The sequence below is a fragment of the Colletotrichum siamense genome (assembly GCF_013390195.1).
Source record: "Colletotrichum siamense strain Cg363 chromosome Unknown KSG_Cg363_contig02, whole genome shotgun sequence".
NCBI lineage: Eukaryota > Fungi > Ascomycota > Sordariomycetes > Glomerellales > Glomerellaceae > Colletotrichum > Colletotrichum siamense.
In genome coordinates this window covers 6,118,290-6,133,562 of record NW_023501015.1, presented here as the reverse complement: position 1 = coordinate 6,133,562, position 15,273 = coordinate 6,118,290, and the positions used below count along the sequence as shown (strand labels likewise).

The window sequence follows — 15,273 nt, the reverse complement described above, 5'->3', positions numbered from 1 at the left end:
TTTCTCCTTTCTAGTTTCTAGCTTCGTATGAAACTTACCGCCCTTGGAAACGCTCATATGAAGATAGGAGTTCTCTACAGTTACGCCAACCTCTTCAACAAGAGAACAGTCCACGGCATGCTTTCTTGAACCAAACGGTCTGTCGCTTGGATGGCGTGCTCTCTGCTACTTGTTTCCTCTTCTTCTTACTTCTTCCATGAGATGAACCATGTTATCGTACCTTTATAAATAAGGCAAGTATGGATACTCAGTGAGTGCAGCATCATTCCGCCTGGCGCCAATTGGCGCCAAATCGCTTTGGCTTGCTGCACATTACCTAATCCATGCTGACTTGCCTTTTTAGCGAGACGCGGGCGACTGAGACCAACTGACTGAGCCCGCCGTTGGCTGCCTCGAAGGTGGAAGGCGCGCCATGTTCCGACACACAAACACACACACACACCTCCTCGTTTCAATCATCTCGTTGCCTTTTTATCGATTGGCCAAGGTCAACTTCGTCTGCCGAGCGCTCAATGTCGCCCCCGAGTCGCGAAAACCAACGAAGCTGTGTCTTTGGATGTTTCCGAAACCTAGTTTAGATGGCTCTGGACCGAAGGCCAACCCTCAGAGTTCGAGTCGGTTGGGAAATCAAGTCAATCCGCCTCCATTCAAGCCGTCACATTCGATGCACGCAGCCTGCAACTCATGCGAACCGGCGGTGTGCGATTTGTTGTGGGAGAGCGAAGCATACCCGATTTCCAGCCAATATGAGCAGCAACACAGATGCCCGATTCGTCCCGCCGCGTAGTGTGCCGCTGACCAGATTGTCAACCCGCCGCGATTTCTTTCATGACTCCCAGTCGCAGTCCAAAATTGGATGTGTAGCAAAAAAAAGCCGGGGGTTTCAATATGGCAACTTGGGAAGTGTGTAGCAAACGTCTTTTGCGACCATGCGGTCTAAGCGGATCCACTCTTCGGCGGCAGGGCCGCTTCCCGGTGCCGGTCCGAAGCCGGCATTGGCGGGTCTGCAGCGCAACGTTGCTTTACCTTGAGTATTATTTCCCCTCTTTTTGTGCTTGACTTGGTTACTTTTCCACGTCCATCAGGTCCTCTTCTACCGGTGCTAGGTCGAGCTTTCGACCTTTCGACCTTTCATGTCATGCAAGCGGCAATGTTCGCCGACGCTGATCCTGCTGCTGCTGCAAGACCCCTAATCCCAGTTTGTTCTCGCCACCTCCGTTCTTAGCTGTGACGCCTACCTGGCCACGAAATTTAAGGCGTCCACGCCCCCGAGCACTCGAACGACGACTTCCCCTAATTGCCGCCGAGCCACTCAGCAGAGCCGCAGACGTCCAATCGACTTACCACCCCAAATGAAAAGAGAACACCCTCGACGGCGATATTTCTTGCACTTTTGGGGATTCAGGAGTTCTTTACCGCCAAGGCAAAGTTTCAGATTCCATCAGCGCGTCGGCGAAGGGCTCATATCATGGCGGGAGAGACTGAGCTGGCGACGTCGCCTGAGCGGTTCGGCTGGATTCGCCAGCGTTACGGCAGTCTATAAAGCCCAAAAGCAAACCTCCTATCTGGATTGTTGTCACTAGAATTACAGACAGCACACAACTTAATTTCGATTCGAACGGGTATCAGTAATACAAGTAATATTGCGAAGACTTTCTTTCTCCGTTTCACTTTCTTTCCGCTACGAACTTGACAGCCCGCCCCTTCTCCCCAGACCTCTTGGAAGACGCACTCAATCATGGCTTCCGCTACCAATGTATCCGGACGATCTGGGTTTGTATTTTCCTTCTTCATGCCAGGGGCGATGTTGACTAAATTGATTCTGTTGCTGCAGCACCGCCGCCAACAAACCGCCCCGCGTGTACTCCTCGGCCGAGTCTTCGAGAGAGCTTGCAGAGCGACGATTTGCGTCTTTCGATGCCCAGCCGTCGTCTCAAAACGGCAACATGTATCACATCTCCGGACAATCTACCAACACTACCGTCCTTCGAAAGCAACACGAGAAGAGAATCAAGGATGAGTTGACGAAGATCATGGCTCCCTTCAACGGCCAGAATGCCTAGGGGCGGGTCCCAGGCTGGCGGTGTATCCACCCCGCGCCGAGATCTTGCTTATCCGGTCTGCGTCTCGGAGCTGGCCTTCGTTACGCATCCGGCGTTGCAATACTCGGCGGACAGACACCTTGTCAATGCGGATCATTGGCCGGCCCAACGAGCTGATTGACATGAGTAATAAATTGATCGGTTGCGTCGAAGTAGACATAGACATGGTAGAATAGGGCATTGATGGGGCTTGGGGCGTTCTGGTTGCAATCGGTGTGGTACACTGTCATTTGATATGATTTACTATACCTTAATCGCACTTCTTGCTCTGTCACATGACGAACATCTTACTGGTTGAATTAGACGTTGACGTGTATGCCCTCTGATGTGTTGACGAAGAACGATGCCTTTCTTCGGTTTAAGCCAGTAATCATTTCCACCAGCCAACGAAGACGATAACCGCGCCACCGGCATGTTGAACGCATGCGTAGCCTGCCCGGATCCCGGATCAGCGAAGCCAATGTTCCAAACTTCGTCAGCCTTATTCAATGACATCCAGTGACACATATCAGACAAGATCCTCTTGGAAGGCCGTTGTGTAGATACACTAGGGAGGGAAATTCTATGCTGGCACTCTTTGGCCTAGCAGTTTCAATGTTTCACATGCCACGATAGGAGACCTTAAGATGTTCGTACAAGGAGGGGATGCTTGCCGTTACCACATATGGGAGGTCACCTAATATTTTGAACGGCTGCTCATACCTAGACTATTGTGCTTTATGGTAATGATTGCAAGCTCTGCCGCCGCCTGTGTTTTGAATCCCGACCTTCTAAACTTGGGTTGGCTGGAGTTGGCTGAAGTTGGCTGGGATGTTTTCCAATTGTGTTATTCTCCACTGTTCTAGAATAAAGTTTCTTTTGTTGTTGTTCCAAGTGGCCCTCACCTTTTGAAACAGTCGGCACCTTCACAAGTCCAAGGGCCCAAGGGGTTTCTTTACGTCACTGAAACGCTAATATCACGTAGACTAACACAGCAGAATCTGTCTTTTAAAAAAGCCCACAAACGTTTTGGAGTTTACTCATGATGCAAGACATGGTATGGATTTTCAAGTTTGACAACAATTTGGCGCACGTAGTCAAAGAAGTGGATTTGGCTCATGCTCAGAATTGGCGGGTTGTGGGAAGCGTCGCGGCTATAACCACCATTGGCTGAAGTCTGGAGAGGCTGGGACACATTAAGACAATTATATACCTATCACACTTAGCTGACAGGCTTTTTAATCGCATCAACTCCCGGTGGAATGAAGACAGAAGCTTCGCCTCTATACCACGAGCAGCCGCAAGAAAGTGGAATTTCGACGACGGTTCCCTGGTCCTCTTTGTTGAGAACCTCTGACTGCTCGCCACGTCAAAGTCTTTCCATTGTATAGATATTTTCAACTAAACCATAAACATCACCAATATTTAATCCTTCCTGACTGCAGCTTAAACTCGCAGGACGACTTTTGATGATGATGAGAATGACACCGCCGCTAGAAGTAGCCTTCGTAGAGCGCGGTTGCGTGCGCGAGGTGCGCTTGGTGAGTCGCGAACACACGCTCGGATTGCTGCAAACTGGAAACAGGAGACAGTTCAAGCCCCCTGTCTCCCAAGGTCTCCTTGTCGTATCGGAAAAGAAAGACGAAGGAATTGTCTGGTACGCCACCCCTGAAAGCGGCCCTCAACAGTTGTCGTGGGAGCGAATTCGAGTTGCGATTCAATGGTGGCGCATGAATGCTGCTCTGCTTGGACCTAGCAATCATACTGATCTTTCGATTGACATTCTCGGCAAGTATTCTCTCTATGCACGCAATATGAACTGGTTTCTGACTTGAATATTAGCTCAACGAGCCGTCGCACACGTTGACTGTACCAAGCGAACAGTTCCAGTTGAAGACGAAAGCATTTTGTTCTGTGAAGAACTTGGCCAGCTTCTTTGCCACGGCGATGACAATTATTGTACATTCCTAGACAACCGTTTGAAGGCCGTTTCCTTGAGCCTAAAGCGGCCGATTCCAGGCACAGGTATGTGTCACACTATCCTCAGAAATCGGGATAATAAGGAGCTAACTAGAGTAATGCCACAGAGAGCCAACTTTCTTTAGATCAGATGGATTCGACTGCCTGCAATCTCGGCTCATCTTCAGGCACCAAGCCAATTACATTGCCATTGCATTACCCATTCAACTTCACACCAGGCAACAATTGGAATTCAGATGTCACAGGGGACGATGCCCTTCAGCCCCCGATGATTGAATTCCGCGAAGGCGGTGACTCTTATTCGGCGTCACTTGACACGCCAGGTCCTGAAGCATTTACAAAAGGACAAAGGCGTTATGACAGAATTCGGGTTCTACTCATCACATGGGCACGCCACGATCTTTACCATTTTGGCCTATCATTGATTGAGGATGAGATGAAAAGGGTGCGGGCGGCCTTCGAATCGTACAATTACGAAGTGGAGGAGTTTCTTGTCCCGGAAACATCCGCTCTCCTGTCATTGAACCGCAAGATTGAAGACTCCGTCGATGATCTCAACGCCGCCGAGAAGATGAACACGCTATTGATCCTTTGGTTCTATGGTCATGGCGGACTGACATCAAAATCTGGGAATGACTTGATCCTGGCCAGGTAAGAGCGATGCAACCCTCCTCAGAGTTATCTACGTTGTAGCTTATCTCTTCCTGTTGAAAGGGAGTTTCTACTAACTGAAAGTTACAGCCATGAAACGGGTGGGACGTGGTTCCATTGGACGGATGTAGCAAAGGCCATTCTCCAAGTCAAAAGCGATGTCTTGACTTTCCTCAACTGCTGCCATGCCGGTGCATCACTGCTCGGGGAGGACCAACTGGAGCCCTTTTTAAAAAGAAACGAACAATACACCAAGGAGGTTTTCACTGAGTGTGGGTTTGAAAGTCTTGTTGAAGATGCATATGATAACAGCCTGTCGTACTCTCTAACTGACATCTTGGCCCACCATCTCGATCGAATGGATCTTGACACCATTCGTTTGCACAGGGAGGCTACACGTAGAGCAAAGGAGGCGTATACCAAGGAGCGCCCTTTTACCAAAACCCCAGGTCTCATGAGCATGATTAAGGGGCGCCCGGGATCAATCATGCTGCATCCGTTGCCCGATCCCTTAGCCCCGAGAGAAAAGAAGAGATTAGGCTCTTTCAACTCAACTGACTCTGACAACGAGCCACCTAACAAGATTCCTGCCACGGCTCTCATGATGTCATAACGAATCATCGACGATTGAGCAAGATCTCTACTGACCAGCCATAGAGCTGGATGTCCTCGTCATTTTTGTTTTTTTTGGCGGTTGAGTCGTCCTTTGCTGTCATTTGATCGGCTCTGTTCCCCCATCGCCACTGGTGTTCTTGTCTTAGCTCCCGAGTACAGAGGATGATTGACCTGGATAACGGAATTGCCGTTTCATTGCATTTCATGCTTAGATTTCATGCTTGGGTACTAATCAATCTTCAAAGCGGCCGTTGAAAGCCTGATTCAAATACATTCCCACGAGCCGTTTATCGTGCAGAACAATATTTCAATAGAGCAATCAGTGAAGACGTGATATTTGGATGGGAAGTGGCAGTGAAGATAGCGCTCCAGCTGAGGCAGGACCCCACCCAGGTCGATTGCCGTCCAGCAAGACCGCACTTTCCTGCACTGTCTCTTCCGGAAAATCACCCACCGCCTTCCGAATGAGAATTGTGAGGTCGGGTGGCAGCTGCGACGGGCGGGAAGGAGTCTGCGCAACGTTTGCCACAACAAACCCGAGTCTCTCGTCAACGTCACGCCAAACATCACACACATCGGAAGTATGGAGTCGCGGCACGATACCAAACACTGCGAGAACAAACAGATCCTGTTTTAGATTTACCATTCGCCTGAAAAGATACTCCTAATACTTTGGCAATCCTCGTCCATCTCTTACGCCTGAACAGCCTTCATGAAAGCCCGGCTCTCGTTGCCCTCAACCACCTTGGCGACGGGCGTGAGGTGCGCCTCGTTGGCCTCGTCTGCCCCCTGCAACTGGCGAATGTAGGCCTGGGCGACTCTCAACCAGTTTGCCTTCTCGCCCCTGCTCGCGCCCTGTCCTTCCCACACCCAGACGGTACGTCCGGCATCATCCAAAAGGAACACATCCTGTCCATCGAAGTCTGACATGGACGCCTTGCTTCCATCCTTGATCAGGTCGAATCTGAGCTCGCCAGATGCGTCGCTCAGCCTGAAGAGCTTCTGGGGCCGCTCGCCAGCGTGGGCCTTGGACGCTGACCTGACAGGACGGGCGCACTTGAATCCGGACTGGGGGGTGTCGTCGTCACCACCGAGCAAGCCCACGATGACGCGGGATCTCGACTCCTCCTGCGTCAACACCTCTACATCGATGTGCTTCGCAAGGGTCATGTCGTTGACGACTTGCGCAGCCTTGGCCTTTTCCATCGGGCTGCAGCTCTTGCCCTGCCACTGCCAGATCTTTTCGCCAGTATCCAGCACAAAGACGTCTTCGTCGTCCAAGCTCTTCCACGTGGGCTCGACCTCGTGCACCACAACACCACTCGCGCCAACGGACGGATTCTTGAAGATACGCAGGAGCGTGAGAATTTCTCCCTTAGGCTCATCCTCCTCGACGTGGCGGAATCCTGATCTGACACCACCTGAGCGGATCTGAATCCGGGGGAAGAGTTCCAAGAAGTCATCCGAGGGCGCCGACTGCACCTCACGATGCTGGGTGGCGGCGCCGTGCAGAAACTCATCGAGCTCTACCGTCTTGTACGCCGCAGTGCCGGCCTCGTCCTGCGTCGTGTGGGCTCCGAGCCAGAAGAAGATCTCGTGCCCTAGCTTCTCAGCATCGTCCTTGGAGCCGACTTTATACGAGTGGAGCACGATGTAGCTGTCGCCGTCCATGAACTGGCCGTACTTCTCCTTCGGCCAAGGGACGACCTCGAATTCCTCGATGCGCCAGATGTGCAGGCCTGCCTCCTGGCCGACCTTTCCGTCGTTCCATGCGGGCTCGGTTGCGGCGGAGTTGTACTTCACGCGATGGTCAATGTCCGAGCCAATGAGCTCGACATTGCTGTCCTTGATGTCGTACTCCTTGAGGTGCACGAGACCTTGGTTTGGCGCCATATTTGATTGAAATTGAAGAAAGTGGTATGTTCGTCTCTTCACAATGTATTGTGTCAGTTTCAATGGTTGATGAGATCGTTGCAGGTTGTGAAGAGCAGTTCCAAGATGTTGAGGGCGGACAGGGGACAACGTTTCAACTTCAACGTCATGGCGAACACGGACGGCCAGTGGCTGAGCCCAATCACGGTGGAGTGTGTCTCGTCAGCTGTGCGGGGATCAGCGAATTCAATTGGGCCGACCTCCCTTGCGGCTGTATCTCGAAGCCACAGGAGATACATCAATAATCAAGGTTACAGCGCCCCAGAAACGCCTCTTCAAAGTCCAATCCTCTAGCGCCAGCCACAGCTTTCTTCAAGTGGTATGTGGTATCTTCCACGACACGTCAAGCCTGGCAACAAAAACCTCGCGGGTCGCGAAATCCGCCGACACCGCCTCAATTGAAAGGGGTATTGAATCCCAGCCAGTCTGATTCTGGGTCTGGTACGCCTGTGCATCTCATGGGATCGCCTCCTAGCCCGCTCATGGCCTGCGCTTGCAAAATATTGGTCTGGCCGTTGGTGGCTCTCGTTTGTGGGTCCGACATCTTCGGATAATTGAAGAAGTCGAACACGTCGATGTTGTCCAGCTCGCTTAACGACGTCACCTGGGTCGATGTGGGCTCCAAGCCAGACCGCCGTGTTGAGGATGTCAAAGTCACCAAATCATGAGCACTCCTGAGGATCACACTGTCAGCAAAGTCCGGGCGCTGGAGGGATGGCGAACACGGGGTACTGACTTTCTCATGGCAGTAAAGTTCATGTCGCCTTGGCGTCCTCGCTGAACTACTCGAGCAAGGATTTTGGCATAATTATTTGCCACCTCCCAGTATTGGCCGACATGTCTGAGGGTTTCGATGAAGAAATCAATCTTGGGATCAACCGGGCAGCCTACGGTTGCGGCATGGACGAGCAGCAACCGAGCAGCAACCCATAGGGAGAAGGCAAAGGGGGGCCCGAGCAGGTCGAGACCATTAGCCTCGAACACGTCTTGCGCAATGTCGCCGAGACTTTGCACGGCCGACAGGCATCGCTGCATTGCATAATGTGACGGGACGAATATGTGAGATCTCACGGTGGGGTACGCAGCCGAGGAATGCAGGCGCACCACCGACGTGACATACGCGCTATGCAGCATGAACCAGTTCGCGACACGGCTGGCTGGATCGGAGTGGCACAGCGCCGATATCCTGCTGTATTCACTCGGCAGGCTTTGCAACCAGTTGTCGAGCGCACCATCTAGTGACCTGTATGTGTTGCGCCAGACGGCCATCTCGCCCGATGATGTTACGTCGATGGGTGTTTTCAGAAAATCGTGGACTTTGCTGAGTATCCGGAGAATTTCGCAGTGATACGAGAAGCTCCCCAAGTTGTCCGGCTTGTTGATCGCTGGAGGAGCTGTCGGATCGGAGGACGGGCTCCATGATCTCGTCTCGACCGGCACATTTCGGGAAAACAAGTCGTACGAACACGGAAGGCCGCGCTTCATCTTTTTGTCGTCGAGCATGAATTCGAATGTGGTCGTTGCGATCGTTGCGTATCGATCGAGAAGGTATACCATCCAACACAGTCTCCTCCGGCCCTCATCTTCGATCCACGACTCCGGACGCCCTGTTGCAACTCTTCGTATCGACCCGGTATGCGGTGTATCTTCGGCCTCGGCCGTGAGGTATACGCTGCTTTCCTCGCACAAGTCAAGCTGTCTCACGTTCTGTGAGAGCAGCGCAAGCATGTTCCAACCACGCGGCCCGTTGGACGTACCGAGCTCATCCAAGCACAGAATGACCAAAGCTCTCAATGCCGCGATGCTGACATTCTCCATCGCGTATATCTGGACTCGTCCTTTCGACAAGGCGTGGTAATGAGATCGCATCTCGGGTGATAGTCGCGGATCTTTCATGAACCTCAGTGTCGTTGCTACAATAGCGTGTAACAGAACACGGTCGGCTTCGGTCAGGGAAGTCGAGCCGAAGAAGGCGCCGAATGTTGTCTTGCGGTCAAGGATAGGACACCATGTGTTGCAGTGTTTGAAGTACAGGTCGACAAGCGTGTAGAGCATGTCGTGTGGCGGAAACTCTGACACAGTCGACAACGACGATGCATCTTTCCGAGGCCCAGAAATGCTGGGAGATGCACCTGTTTGACTGAAAGATTCACCAGCCGAAAGGTTTAGGAGAGCCTGGACTGAGGTTCGGTCACCGTTCTGAAGGGCCTCCTGAGCATCGCCACCCTGCCAGAAGGGACTCGAGAAAGCCGGCGTCCTCCCGTTCGTTGTTGGTGCTGGCCGTGGAATAGCGGTCGCGGGACTGACGCCATTCCCATCATGATGAAATCCTTCGACCTGAGATGATGCTTGGTTACTGATGGCCGGGGACAGGGCCTGGGTGTTGCCGTTGGCGACGTGATCATTGGCGATGTGGTCCTCCACTCGGCGACCCAGGGCCTGTAGGAGCGCGTCGAGCCTGTTGACCTTGGCCTCAAGCTCGAGACTGAATCCAATGCGGCTTCCAGGCTTCTGTCTCTCAAGATAGACACACGTGCGGTTGTGTCGAGCGCACCATGAGCAGGCCGGTTCTGCGCGATCGCATTTCACCTTTCTCGCCTTGCACAGCTCACATCTGAAGCGCGGTCAGCCAGGTGTTACAGCGTCATCCATCGGCAAGCAAACAACATACGACGTCTTTTGGTGCTTCTCCCTCTTGCGCTTTCTCGGTGGCCCGGCCGAGCCATTGTTGGCTGTCTCATCACCACTCGAGCCTTCGTCGTGACTGAAGACCGAGTTCGCTTCCTCCTCGGCCATTGATTGCGGACGTGCATTTGCATTCGTTCCTATCATGTCTGTCCCATGTTCGTGGGAACTCCACATTTCCCCTTTTTACTCTGACAGAAAGTGAAGTGTTTTGCTCTTATCAGGGCCCTTTTGGATGGAGCCTTGAGGAGCAGGGCCGAATTTGATGTCAGAAAGTGGTCATTTCACTAGGCGATGCGGGCGTGCAGCGAGCAGTAAAAGGTAGGCTAACGAATTGCCTCAGCCGGCCGGGATGGTGGAGGATGCGCCGCAGCAGCTGGATGCGCATATGGGGATAATCCGGCGTTGCCCGCCGTGGTTGGCCGGCTTGAGGGCAAAGTCTTGGACTTTTGCTAGGCAACGTGGGCAGCTGGTTCCAGTTGAGTGCACGAACCTGCAGCAAGCTTGTCTGTCTGTCTGCAGTGCTGCGCTATGCAGAGCGCAAGCGCAAGCACAATTGAATGCAGCAAGGGCTTGTCTGAAGGGGGTGGTGTGCACAGGGTCGAGACTGAGGGGACGATGCGGCAAACAGGAGAAGAGGGAGAGACTACCGAATCTTCAGCGAGAGGCAAAGATTCGACGAGACTAGGGGGAAAAGAGTCGGGAAAGCTTGTCCGCGAGATGACAGCAGGCAACTGAGCGCTGTGGTGTGTCTGAGTGAGAAGAAATTCTGACCAGAGGTGCCTGTGCCAGCGAGCCACGGGGCTTTTCGGTGTTCTCGCCCGACACACAAAAGAGAAGAAGGATGCGCAGAAGAAAATCGGTCCAGGTCCAGTCATGGGCCCACTTGCTGTCCACAATAAGAGCTTGGATCTGGTGTCGCAAAAAAGCTACGGAAGACGGCGGAAGAGAGAAATAAAGACTCCGCCGCGCCGCCGTCGCGCGCCAACCAAGTCAACGAACCAACCGGTCCCGTGGCCGCTGCGCCCTCGTCTCTCACGGAAAAACCGTTGCACAGTAAGTCATCCCGCGGCAACGAGGGATGGACGGAACGGATGAGGGGAGATCGTTGCGCCCAATGCCGCGAGTCCCTGGGGGCGATTACGATAACGAGGGTCATCTCCGAAGACATTTGTCGCAACACACAATGGGCAGACGGAACAAAGGTACTATTACAGCTTCTTGGTACAGCAAAAGAGACGCAGGAACCGCGTTACCGCCATCTATTCCCCTCATTGTCTCCAAGTTTACAACTGAAAACTCCCACCCTATTTGGCAAACAGCGCCGCACCCCGGCCAGTCCGAACCCGCACCCCGCTCGTTGCCTTCCCCTGTCAAGGCTGGTTCTGCGAGGATCATCCATGCGGTCTCATAGCCGTCAAAAGGTGGGGGGCACGGCAGTGGCTTCGACGATGTCTCCCACCGCGGGGCACCATATGAGATGGCTGGTGGTTTTGCGATCGTCACCCGCGACCCTCCGCGGTCTTCGTCCGAGGAGAGCGAGAAGCGCGGAATGTCCTCCACGGTGGCAGCAATGACGACCATTTCCCTGCGGGCCACTGCCTTCACGACTCAGTCAAAGGCACGATGGAGACGTGGGACAGCCCGCCTTCCGATCATCCGTACGTTACAGGGAACTTCCGCACGTGGAGATGGATCGCGATGATGCTGCGACTGCGGGTTTCCTTGAAAACCTCGACTCGGCAGTCTTGAAAATATTGCAGGCCAGCGCACACGAACGGAGCACGAGGTCCAGCACACAAACACACACGTTTCGACAAAGAGGCAAAAATGCGTCATTCCCTCGTGGTACCTATGATACAAATCGGAGCTGTCTCCAACAGGCGCCAAACCTCATTCGCGCCGCCGTCGTGATGGGATTCCCCAAGCAACACAGTGGTATATGGCAAAAATAATTAATCATGAAAAGAAAAGATGGAATCCGACCCTCCAATAATCTTTTTAGCTAGACCAGCCCTTGCTCATCTGGACAGCCTTCTCCCAGCGGCCGAAGCGCTTGCCAGCCTCCTCGTCCGTGATCTGGGGCTTGAAGATGGTGCGACCCTCCAGGTTGACGTCGTTGAGCTCGTCGAAGCTCTTCCATACGCCCACAGCGAAGCCTGCCGCGATGGCCGCGCCGAGGGCAGTGGTCTCGCGCATGCCTGGACGGTTGACAGGGATGCCAATGATGTCGGACTGGGTCTGTTACAAGGGTCAGCGCCTGTGTTTTTCTTCCTTCCGCACCGAGGCTCGGAAAAGGTCCGGGGCTTATTCTTACCTGCATGACGAGGTCGGAGTTACACATGCCACCGTCGACGGCGAGCTCGGTGAGGGCGGCGCCACTGTCCTTCTCCATGGAGTCCAAGATGGCCTTGGTCTGGAAGCAGGTAGCCTCGAGGGTGGCGCGAGCAATGTGACCACGCTGGGTGTACGCCGTGATACCGAAGATGGTACCCCGCGCATCGTCGATCCAGTAAGGAGCGAAGAGACCGCTGAAAGCGGTAACGAATGTGCAACCACCGTTGTCCTCGACAGTCTCGGCGAGGGCGCTGAGCTTAGAGGACGACTCCATGAAGCCAAAGTTGTCCACGAGGAACTTGACACTAGATCCGGCAACAGCAATGCTGCCCTCAAGGGCGTACATGGTCTTGCCGGGGCCAAAGTCGAAAGCAACGGTGGTGAGCAGACCATGAGAGGAAATAACGGGCTTAGGGCCAATGTTGTACAGCAGGAAGCATCCAGTGCCGTATGTGTTCTTCGCAAGACCAGCAGTGAAACCCTTCTGGCCGACCAGAGCAGCGGACTGGTCACCCAAGCAGCCAGTAATCTTGGTACCGCTCAGGGCGGTGTTGGCCAGGGTGCCGTAGGCCTCGGGATCAGACGAGCGCACAATCTTGGCCAGCTTGACCTTCTTGGGGTCAATTCTGAACCAGTCAATGAGGTCCTCATCGTACTGCAGGGTGTGGATGTTCATGAACATGGTACGGGCGGCGTTGGAGGGATCGGAGACGTAGACATCGCGCGACGGGCCGCCATTGAGCTTGTAGACCAACCAGGTATCGACGGTACCAAAAGCCAGAACACCGCGCTCGTAAGCATCCTTGACTTCGGGAACGTTGTCAATGAGCCAGAGAAGCTTGCCAACAGAGGGGTATGTGGAGAGGGGAAGACCGCATCGCTGGGTGAGCTCGCTGGCGCCGAGACGGTGCTTGAGCTTGCGGACGAGGTCCTTAGTACGGGTATCGGTCCAAACAATGGCGTTGTACAGAGCCTTGCCGGTGGTCTTGTCCCAAAGGACGGTGGTCTCTCTCTGGTTGGTGATGCCGACAGCCTTGATCTGGTCGCGGGAGTGGCCCTGGGTCTCAAAAGCCTGCACGGCGCCGTCAATGCACGCCTCGACCGAAGAGACAAGCTCCTCGGGGTCGTGCTCGTGCCAGCTATCGCAAACTAATTAGCTTTCTGCGCCATTGCGACCAGAGCTAACCAATTGAAGGCGCGACTTACCCAGGGTTGGGGTAGATTTGCTTGAACTCAAGCTGGTGCGTCGCAACGACCTCACCGTGGGGGTTGAAGATGAGGAAACGCGTGCTCGTGGTGCCCTGGTCAATGGCACCGACGAAGGACGGCTTCTGGCCGTTGGCGGCGGCAGAGGAAGACATTTTGTTGGAGGAGAGTTTGAAACGGCTGGGAAGAAGGGACGAGAGCATTCAATGGCACCAACGAGGACGACGACGGCGACGGGCGCAATGAGCTTGAGAAGGAGAAGAAGGGACAATTGGGTATCTTGAGGAACGAGGTGAGGAGGGAAGAAGGAGAGGAGCACAGGTTCACGATTGGGCTTTGAGTTTCACGGGCTGACAAAATATTTGTAGTGAGTTCCCCTCCGGCCCCAGTACCATGTGTGCGGCGCATGTGGGAAACCCAGCTCAGCTCCTCCAACAGCTTAGGTGCGGCGTCGGGTTAGCTCCCTCCATGGGGAACAGGAACGAGACAGCTTTCTCGAACAAAAGCTACCCCTCATTCTCCCATCTCGACCTACCTTACCCCATCCCCAGATCTGTGGAGATGTCACGAGATGAGCACCAACAGGCCGGACTGGGAGAACCGCAGCTCTGTCAACGAGGGGGCCCCGGAAATGCAGGATCATCCCCCACTGGGGCATGCGAACGGGTCACAACGGGGGAATGCGGATGCAAGTAGGTACTTCTTCAATGACAGGCAGCCGAATCCTTCTTCAATTGCACGCGAGGAATTCCGGGATGGCAGCAGGATGGGGATTCGGGGTGGGCACACCGAGTAGCCGCAGCTGGTCGGCCGATGGTTCGAGGGGGGAGCAGGCAATGTCGGCCGCAAACAGCGAGTAAAAGCGGGGGAGGACGGGCTTGATGTCATTCCCAGGCGCAGTGCAACGAGATCAGTTTCGGTCTGCGTCGGGGCGAACTCCACGGCCGGTGGGTCCGGCCTTATGCCGGCCGTTATCTCGAGCACCGGTCGCCCGAAGAGCGGGGTTCTTCACACGAAAAAAGAAGGACGAGGTGACCAGACGAGATGATGGTCCCACGGGATGCTACGGATAGCCCGCGGTGTGTGTGTGGTGTCACTGGTGTGCGGAACTACTAGACTGGCACACGATCCCACAACAACCTGGACCCATTCTTGCAGACCAAGGCCGTCCAAGACTCGCCAGGCTAGAGCTGAACGGGCTGGATCCCCCGCCTCTTACGTGCGGCTTTGAGGGAAAAGAGCAGCATGGGATGAGGATCTCGTGGACATGAGGGTGGGCAGAAGTCCGTTCGGACATGGCCGCCGCGCGGCACAGCAGTGTCTCCAACCAACATGGCATCGCAAACGAGTTGAAACGAACCAACGGCTTCGACTTCCCAATTGAACGCGCCAATCCAACCCGATCATGCACCAGATCATGTGCCGACGTGCGCTTCGACGACTAGAACTTTTCTAAGCCGCTTGTCATCTTGTCAAAATTGGTCAAGAACCGTCGATGCTGACCTGGTTCCCCTCCACTACGTTACACTCGCGCTCACACCATCAGTCTTATTCGTCCGTCTGCGAACGACAAACTGCGGGGAAAGAGGCGAAAGTTCCAACCGCGATGCAGTGCAGGCCAAGGATGCGTGAGATGGGAATACGCCTCTTTTTTTTGCGACGAGCCGCGGCTCAAGATTCCTCGTTTTTTTGCGGGAGCCAGTGTGGGCAGCTCACGTCATTGGTCCAATTGGCTAGTAATCGAAAGCTTTTGTCGACTAAGAGACAGAAAAAGTACAACAACGTG

The 15,273-nt window shown here is 54.0% G+C and overlaps 3 protein-coding genes across 3 annotated transcripts; all 3 read right to left on the bottom strand.

Moving 5' to 3' along the window:
* Positions 1-6,020: 6,020 nt before the first annotated feature.
* sevA (Severin) lies at positions 6,021-7,220 on the bottom strand (the record flags this gene model as incomplete). The annotated part of the gene is made up of 1 exon (XM_036635450.1): positions 6,021-7,220. The coding sequence occupies one exon, from the start codon at positions 7,218-7,220 to the stop codon at positions 6,021-6,023; it is 1,200 nt and encodes a 399-aa protein (XP_036499858.1).
* A 433-nt stretch (positions 7,221-7,653) lies between these two features.
* On the bottom strand, positions 7,654-10,055 carry CGCS363_v003600 (putative transcriptional regulatory protein; the record flags this gene model as incomplete). The annotated part of the gene is made up of 3 exons (XM_036635449.1): positions 7,654-7,933; positions 7,996-9,873; positions 9,931-10,055. The coding sequence occupies 3 exons, from the start codon at positions 10,053-10,055 to the stop codon at positions 7,654-7,656; spliced, it is 2,283 nt and encodes a 760-aa protein (XP_036499859.1).
* Positions 10,056-11,945: 1,890 nt separating this feature from the next.
* glpK (Glycerol kinase) lies at positions 11,946-13,642 on the bottom strand (the record flags this gene model as incomplete). Its single annotated transcript, XM_036635448.1, has 3 exons — positions 11,946-12,185; positions 12,262-13,420; positions 13,488-13,642. 3 exons carry the CDS (start codon positions 13,640-13,642, stop codon positions 11,946-11,948), a joined length of 1,554 nt encoding a protein of 517 aa, XP_036500652.1.
* Positions 13,643-15,273: the final 1,631 nt, after the last annotated feature.